Raw genomic sequence first — 9121 nt, forward strand, 5'->3', positions numbered from 1 at the left:
CAAGAGCAATTAGAAAGAAAAGCTAACATTCACTTTGTTTTTACAGAATGAGCTCTGGATGTGCATCAACTCTACACTCCCAGGTAAGGCAAGACTACTGACAGACACTGACAGGAACAACAAAGAGATGGATTATAATTGTGTTAGATTGTTATTGACATATTTTATAAAGCATTATGTCCCAAATGGCTGTTTATTAAGAGAATACATGAAAATTATAAATAAGTTAAAACAGACCTAAAAATGAGGTGGTTCCTGAAGCATACAGACACAGGTAGTCAAACCTCCAAGTTGGCACCTCAAAACATCCAATGTCAGAATGTGTGCTGGGTCTCCCAGCACTGTCTAAAGAGTTATTGGGTGAATCGAGGACACATGCAGACAAAGAAATTACCCATTCTCTGGTTCTGTCCAGTTCTCCTGTCCATCTGCTGGCCTGGTAGAGCACAACCAGAGTCCTACCAAACATCTCAGCTGGGATTGCCATCAAATCCCAGAGTTAGTAGATCCATTGATGCCGTGTGATTTTCAGAAATAGCAGGTTTGTCCTCAGCACATGTAAAAGGTCTGGAGAAGTCAGTACCTGTAACAGACATCTACAGACTAGAATGCATTGTAACTGGGTTTTACCTCACTGACCACAATGTCCGGTGTCCTGTGATCAGACAGTTCATGGAGAAAGAAAATCTAGAGCTGGCTTCTGTCTGCCACACTTACTAAACACAACAAGACACCTCTGAGCCAGGATGTTTCAGATCATCCAGCACCTCCAGCTCACACTGCAGTCAGGTATTGGACAGACATGCAAAATCTGTTAGGTTTGCTGTTTTCATCACCAGTCTGTTTTATTAGCCTTATGTACCACCTATTTGTTTTTCAAAGCTGAAAAGATTTGAAAAGCTTACGCCCTCATCTGTCAACACCTTGACTGAAATTGAGATGTCGGAAATCCGTACATTACTATAGAATGCACACAGACTCTGCACGGCTCACAGAGCTGATAGTCTACACAATGTGTTTTAAAAGTACTAGAATCTGTTTCTTATTGGCTTTGATAAGGTGATATAGCTTCTATGTTATGCTAACCCCAGTCTACATGTAACTGCTGAAGGCGTCACTCATCTCCTCCCTGGAAGCTTGCACTCAGTGATCTGCTCTTTCTGAAGACTCAGGAAACTCAAACCATAGAATCCATCAGGAATTTTACTGGAGAAGTCAGTAGGGACTGATTATGCGTTGTGTGAAATGTTTTTTTTTTTTTTTTTTGTTATTTTTTTTTTGCATTCTGTAACCTGTTTTATGTGAAGCTGGGTGTGACAGAGCACCTTCCATTAAGATTGTTTAAATCACATCCAACCAGCAAGGTATCACCAGGACAACCAAAAAACCTGTGATAGAATCAACAGGATCAGGTTTCCCTCATCAGCCAAGACATGGAAGTGTGACATAAGCAGTGTGCTAAATAGATTCCCTGATTAATACAGCTTCATCAAAGCCGAGAACCAGCAAACCTCACTGACCCCACAAGGATGAGCATGTTGGATAAAGAATGAATGGATGGATGGATAAAGATGCTTTATCACATCCATCCAGGTTAGTGATAAAACACTAACCTGATGTATTCTGCTCTTTGTTCAAATATCATTTGAACGTTGCAATTACCATTCCAACCATGTTTGTTTTGATTAAATACTTATTTACAATCTGTAAAGCTTTGACTTTATGAATCATTACATGTAGGTAACCTCAGTCTGCTTGCATTACACTGAATGGTAGCTGGTGGGGCTGTAGCCAGACCCAGGAACCGCTGAGCAAAAAAACAGACGAGACATCAAAAGTCTGAATTTTGCTGCCCACACATCAGGGAAAAAATCATCCAGAGTCCTAATGGCTTCCAGATTGGAAAGCCTTTATTCTTTCCTTCTGTACCTGTGGAACACTTGGCCTCCAGGCGGTTTCAGGAATGTGCAAAAGCTTTCCTCATTCTGAGATATGATCGATTCTCTTACACTGCAGATGAGCAGCAGTTTCTGTTCAGACTCCTCAATGTGCCAGCTTCACTTAATGACATCTCTCACATCTCCACCATAGCTCTCACAAACATCTCTTTGATACTTTGACTTACATTTAAAAAGCAAAAAGCAGAACAGATGCAAAGCTTATTAATGACTCTTATTGATAAATAGCTTCAGTCTTTGTTGAAGAATTTTGCAGAGTTGGTTAATGCAGTGCTGATTGATTTGCTTCCAGGTGTTTCCAAGAAGTCTGATGGTTGGGTTGGGCTTGGTTGTTGTGAGCTGGCCATCGCAGGAGAGTGTCGTAGAGAATGCAAACAGGTCAGATCCTGATAAGAAACTGAAAACGTTTCTCATCATATGATGTGTTTTTCTGTTGACTTTATTTAACCTTTTCTTTGTCTCTAAATGTAATTCAGCACAAAATTGTATAAATAGATAAATTTGTGTTCTTCTTTTAGGCATCATCTAAAAATGACATAACAAAAGTATGCAAAAAAGTCACCGAGGTAAGGAGAAGCCTCCTGCAATCCACACATTCCAGACTCTGATTCAGATCTCTGAAAGAGGCGAGCATCAGTGTAGTTGGTTGAAATCAGTCAGTAAGAATCTGAGAAAAAATATTTTTTATTTAATGAGAGTAGATATAGAAGCAGATGAAAGTTATCCAAATCAATCTTTGAAAAGTTATTACTTCCTGTTTAAATTATTAATTACCTATGATTGAGCACGTATTTTTAGGAATCAGTATCACTTGTTGCATACACATCAGATGAAATTTGCCTATTGACAAGTACAGGAAAACATAAACCAACACATCATAACCTAATCTAAAGAAATCCAGGGACATTTCAGGAACAAATTCAGGAACAGCTGACACTGACATAAGAGTCTGAATGGGACTCTGGAAAACCAACTAAGAAGAAGACTCAGAACAGTGGCAAACCTTCCCAAAAGTATCTGTACTAATGTTACTCTAAAATATACACGGACTCATCCAGTAGGGCATAAAAGAACCCTTAACAACATTCAAAGTACTTAAAATCTTGATTGGGATCAGTGTGTATTATTAAACATGCTAAATGTGATTAAGAAGAAAAATCCATCAGAGATTTACAAACTGAAAACCGTTGACCTAAAAAAACACAAAGACCTATCACACAGTTACCAGAAACATCTTTTTCTAGGCTACACCTTAAAACAGAGACTCATATTAACTAGAACAGCATTCATTTTCATCTCTATCGCAAACTTTTATTGCTTTATACAGCTGCAGTGTAAGATGTTTTTTGATTTAGTCATAATGCTGTAAAGAACAGATCTCTGAGTTATACTTGTCAAATACAAAGCATTCAGATTCCACAGGTCTTTAGAAACCAGCTTACGCATAGGAGCAGAACAAAGTTGTGGCAAAATTATTTTCTATGTATTCCAGAACAAATTCCACAGAAGCTTGAGAGGTGCACAAACATTTGGTTCTTTAGAATCAAGACTGAAAACATTATTGTTTTTTCAGCTATTGATCAAAGTCTGTTGTACTTTTTCAACATTACATTAACATATTTGTTTTATAAAAAATAAAAACCTTCATCATTCAAATTTGGTGCATTGACTGAGGTACCAGTTCCCCAGCACTTGAATTAATTTGCGCAGTCTCAACGAGTGATTTCAAGGTTTTGTTTATTTTTCTTTGATGTGGATCATCACAGTCACCACACCCTCAGTTATTTCAGTCACCTCAGTCACCCTGAAAACTAAAAACATATACAAATATTAGAATAGAAAACAGAAATTTACAATACAAACAACAAAATAAAACGTACCTCGCTTCTTTCACTGGGGAATACTAAGTGTTGTTATGCCAAATGCATCTTGACAGTTCAAGTCATTCATTACAATGATTCTGCTAGCTTTTGTAGGGCCTGCCCTCATTAGCTACGGCAGCCCGTGAGGTACATACAAACAAAACAAAAGTGCATTAAACAAAGTACAATTAAACACAACAAAATACAAACCATCAACAGTGCTAATCAAAACAGACAAACATCCATAAACAATCTGCAACATTTTTAATGTAGAAAATTCACTTTGAATAATTTCATTTAAATAGTCTACAAATTTGAATAATTTGGGCAATTTATTTTGAATAGCTCACTATCCATTACAGTGAGCTATTTAATCAGCTATTCTGATTAGATTTTTTACTTTTCCACCACCTGGACGCCAGTCAGGATTAGTCAAGCTTTAAATCGGCTGACTCGTCTCAACTGACAACTTCTTAGTGCATCTGTGATGATTATTATTTGAGTCATCTGAATGTCAGCGGCAATTATCTTGCTATGTTTTTCCCTTCTCTCTTTTTAGAACTCTCTCTACAGCTGCATCACCAAAAATGAAAGTAAGTTTGTAGTCTCATGCACTAAATAATGACCAAATAAAGAGTGAAAAACACAAACACTAAGGACATAATCTTTTCCTGTTTCTAGTATTCTTGGACCTGGCTCTTAAATCACCAGAAAATACTTCACAGTCTATGATACAAACCGGATTCCAAAAAAGTTGGGACATTAAACAAATTGTGAATAAAAACTGAATGCAATGATGTGGAGGGGCCACCATCTAATCTTCTATTCACAGTAGAACACAAATCACAGATGAAAAGTTTAAACTGAGAGAATGTATCATTTTAAGGGAAAAATATGTTGTTTCAAAATTTCATAACGTCAACAAATCCCAAAAAAGTTGGGACAAGGCCATTTTTACCACTGTGTGGCATCTCCCCTTGTTCTTACAACACTCAACAGACGTCTGGGGACAGAGGAGACCAGTTTCTCAAGTTTAGAAATAGGAATGCTCTCCATTCATGTCTAATACAGGCCTCTAACTGTTCAATCGTCTTGGGCCTTCTTTGTCGCATCTTCCTCTTTATGATGCGCCAAATGTTCTCTATAGATGGAAGATCTGGACTGCAGCCTGGCCATTTCAGTACCTGGATCCTTCTCCTACGTAGCCATGATGTTGTGATTGCTGCAGAATGTGGTCTGGCATTATCTTGTTGAAAAATGCAGGGTCTTTCCTGAAAGAGATGAAGTCTAGATGGGAGCATATGTTGTTGTAGAACCTGAACATAGTTCTCTGCATTAATGGTGCCTTTCCAGATATGCAAACTGCCCAGGCCACAAGCACTCATGCAACCCCATACCATCAGTGATGCAGGCTTCTGAACGGAGCGTTGATAACAACTTGGGTTATCCTTGTCCTCTCTGGTCCGGATGGCATGGCGTCCCAGTGTTCCATAAAGAACTTCAAATCGTGACTCATCTGACCACAGAACAGTCCATTTTGCCTCACTCCATTTTAAATGACTCCTGGCCCAGTGCAAACGACTGAGCTTGTGGAGCTGCTTAGAAATGGCTTCCTCTTTGCACTGTAGAGTTTCAGCTGGCAGCGGCGGATGGCACAGTGGATTGTATTCACTGGCGATGCTTTCTGGAAGTATTCCTGAGCCCATGCTGTTATTTCTTTGACAGTGACATTCCTCTTTGAGGTGCAGTGACGTTTAAGGGCCCGGAGATCATGAGCATCCAGTAGAGTTTTACGGCCTTGACCCTTACGCACAGCGATTGTGCCAAATTCTCTGAATCTTTTGATGATGTTATGCACGGTTGATGATGATGATAACTTAAAAGTCTTTGCTATTTTACTCTGGGTAACACCATTTTGGTATTGCTGCACTATCTTTCTGCGCAACAATGGTGGAATTGGTGATCTTCTTACCATCTTGGCTTCAGAGAGACACTGACACTCTAAGAAGCTCTTTTTATACCCAATCATGTTGTCAATTGACCTAATTAGTGTTAATTGGTCTTCCAGCTGTTTGTTATATGTTCAATTTCCTTTTCCTAGCCACTTATTGCTACTTGTCCTAACCTTTTTGGATTTGTAGACACTGTGAAATTTTGAATCAACATATTTTTCCTTTAAAATGTTACACTTACTCAGATTAAACTTTTGATCTGCCATCTATGTTCTATTATCAATAAAATATTGACATTCGCCATCTCCACATCATTGCATTCAGTTTTTATTCACAATTTGTTTAGTGTCCCAACTTTTTTGGAATCCAGTTTGTAGAATGATGAAATTGGAATTACAGAAAATGCTTTTATCGATTTTCTCAAAGAATCCCTTGGGTTTGTCTTTCAGTGGGCTCAGCATGCTGTGGTTTTGTGGGCCGTCACACCAACTGCAGGGACTTCTGCGATGCCATATTCAGGACGGACTCGACGCCAACAGAATCCCAGATCAAGACCGTCAAAGACTTCTGCAAGAGTCACAGCCCTAAGCTCGTCGAATGCGTCAACAACTTCACCGAGTCCTACCCTGCTCGCAGCCCCATAGATAGTATGTCCATCTTCATCCAACAGACCTGAAGAGCTGCATAGCTTCATATTCTCTCATCATAGAACCAAGTTCAGTGTTACCTGTTGTGTCGCTTAAAGTGTAATATAGCAAAATAATTATCCGTTCACCACGGCCATTGATGCTTTGCCTGAACGCTCGTTTTGGACCTGCAGTGAATTGTGGGATATGGTGGGCCATGAAGGATACACTTGACCCATCCTTCAAATCTGGGGAAAAGAAGGACGCATTTGAAGGCTGCATTTGGAGGAGTCTTTGAACTCAGACAGGCCTTGTTGCAGCATAATGATTTAAGCAGCCCACAAATTCAGTATTCGAATGATGTCCCGGAATTCGGACAATACTAGTGTGTGATAATGACTCCTCTGTCACTCACACAGAGTCACACTGAGTGGAGATGGCAAAACAGCTTTACAGCTATATCTTAAATTTTGTTCTTGTAACTTTTTTTTTTTTTAATAAAACTGAAATTGACTGCAAAAACTGCAAATGGAAATTCAGTCACAAACTCCTGATGGAGTGCATATCTGTCATGTATATGCAACCATGTCAGTCACCCAGATACTGCTGAGTCTCTGCCATGATCTCCTCCAGGTTTGTACTGCTGCGACCGGGCTGAAGCCCCAAACTGCCAGACGGCCTGCCGCCATCTCCTCCGCACCATGAATACAGACCAAGAGATCATGGAGGGCCTCATTAAGGAGTGTGGCACCCAGCCCCTCCCTCAGGATCCAATGTGGCAGTGTTTTCTGAGCAGAGCTCACCCTCCTTCCCCACCCGAGGAGGAGACCCCCCATCCAGCCAAGATGGACTGCGCCAAGCTGCACTGTTGCTCAAAGGCAAACACGTCAGTCTGCAGGTAAGGTGCCATGGAAAGCGGTACATCATGCTTTCTGCTAATTTGTTGTAACGGACTCTGTGCTCTGCTGTGACAGGGAAAAGTGTCACCAGATCAGCACCCACTGGGGCAGCCAGACATGGCAAGACTTTGATCAGCTGTGTGAGTACAACCCAATGGAGATGGAGCTCATCAACTGCCTGGCAGATGTCAGAGAGCCATGCCAGCTAGGCTGCAAGGACCTGACTTACTGCACCAACTTCAACAACAGGTCACACTCCTTCCCTCTGCTAAGCTCACCTAACCTTACACACATCAATATTGCACAGAAAGATTTCTTTGTTGTTTTAGATCAGTCTCATTATCTCAGTACTAGCTGTTTTGTTTGTTTTAGTTAATATTTATGTTTATAAAAACTAGCAATAGAAGTTATGTTATTTCTTCTTTTTTACATTTTCAATGTTCTCTTTCTAGTTATTCTGCTAAACAAACACAAAGAATGTATTTGAGAAATTACAAGACGAACAAATTGCCAAAGCAGAAACAAAGAAAAACAATCAAAAAACCACAAATTTCTGATAATCATTATTTTAATTTTTTTTTTTTTTCAAATATGCTAGCTGAAATGATGAAGAAACTCTAATCCCTTTAAATAGTACTTTCAGAGGTTGGCTTTTCATTTCGGCTTGTTTCCACACTGATCACAATGTACATGTGTGTAGAATAGCGCCTCCCTCAGCACAATCTGTGTACTGCATGACGCACAGTCCAGGATTCCGCTAGCTCTGTTTCTCCAAGATAACGACTAATATTGTGTCAGGCCACATGAAAACAAACAAACAAACACACACACACATCTTAATAGACTGAAGAACAAACAGTAGACTTAGAGACTTAGACATATTGTCTTATTGTCATTGCACACAGAAACATAAGTAAAATTGGCAATGAAATGTCCTTGCTTGGCTGCTGGAGCACACAAAAACACAAGTGTCCCTATAATTAAATCATATACAAATAATAATTACTATTTTCAAACAGTTTCAGACAGTCTTCATGATGGGATTGTTGAGCAATCTGATGGCCAGTGGGAGACAACTATTGCTGAGTCTGGCTGTTCTGCAGCGGATGCTACAGACTCTCCTGCCAGATGGCAACTGGATGAACAGACCATAGAGAGGATGGGTGGAATCAGAGAGGATCTGGTTTGCTCTGGCTAAGCAGCGTCTGTGTGCAATGTTCTGGATAGGGGGGAGTGGAGTTCCAATGAACCTTTCCGCTGTCTTTACTTCTCTTTGCAGAGACTTCCAGTCTGAGGCCTTGCAGCTTCCAGACCAGATAGAGATACTGCTGGTCAGCAGGCTCTCAGTGGTTCCTCTGTAGAAAGTGTAGAGGATGGGAGGGGGGAGCGAAGCTCTTCTTATTCATCTCAGAAAGTACAGGCGCTGCTGTGCCTTTTTCACCAGTGAAGTGATATGAGGTGTCCAGCTAAGGTTGTTTGTAATGTGAACCCCCAGGAACTTAGTGCTGCTGACGATTTCCACTCTCTGTCGTTGATGAGGAGTGGTGTGTGGTTGGGTTGTGACCTCCTGAAGTCAACAATGATCTCTTTTGTCTTGTCGACCTTCAGGAGCAGGTTGTTTATTCTGCACCAGTCCACAAGATGTTGTACCTCTTTTCTGTTGTTCACTTCATTGTTGTCCTGAATGAGTTCCATAATTGTTGTGTCGTCTGCATATTTCATGATGTGGTTGGTGTTAAACCTGGGATGATAGTCGTGGGTCATCAGGGTAAACAGCAGGGGGCTCAGGACACAGCTCTGTGGGGAGCCAGTGTTTAAAGAAAT

General features: G+C 40.3%; 1 protein-coding gene across 1 annotated transcript; it reads left to right on the forward strand.

Moving 5' to 3' along the window:
* Positions 1–13: 13 nt before the first annotated feature.
* On the forward strand, positions 14–9109 carry LOC106943673 (reversion-inducing cysteine-rich protein with Kazal motifs-like; the record flags this gene model as incomplete). Its single annotated transcript, XM_015026981.1, has 7 exons — positions 14–83; positions 2251–2336; positions 2477–2524; positions 4380–4413; positions 6222–6419; positions 7032–7296; positions 7373–9109. Coding segments are annotated over 7 exons (1002 nt in total), but the record flags the coding sequence as incomplete, so codon positions are not given.
* Positions 9110–9121: the final 12 nt, after the last annotated feature.

Source organism: Poecilia latipinna, unplaced genomic scaffold, assembly GCF_001443285.1.
Source record: "Poecilia latipinna isolate Pla-1442-1.1 unplaced genomic scaffold, P_latipinna-1.0 Scaffold5672, whole genome shotgun sequence".
Classification (NCBI taxonomy): Eukaryota; Metazoa; Chordata; class Actinopteri; order Cyprinodontiformes; family Poeciliidae; genus Poecilia; species Poecilia latipinna.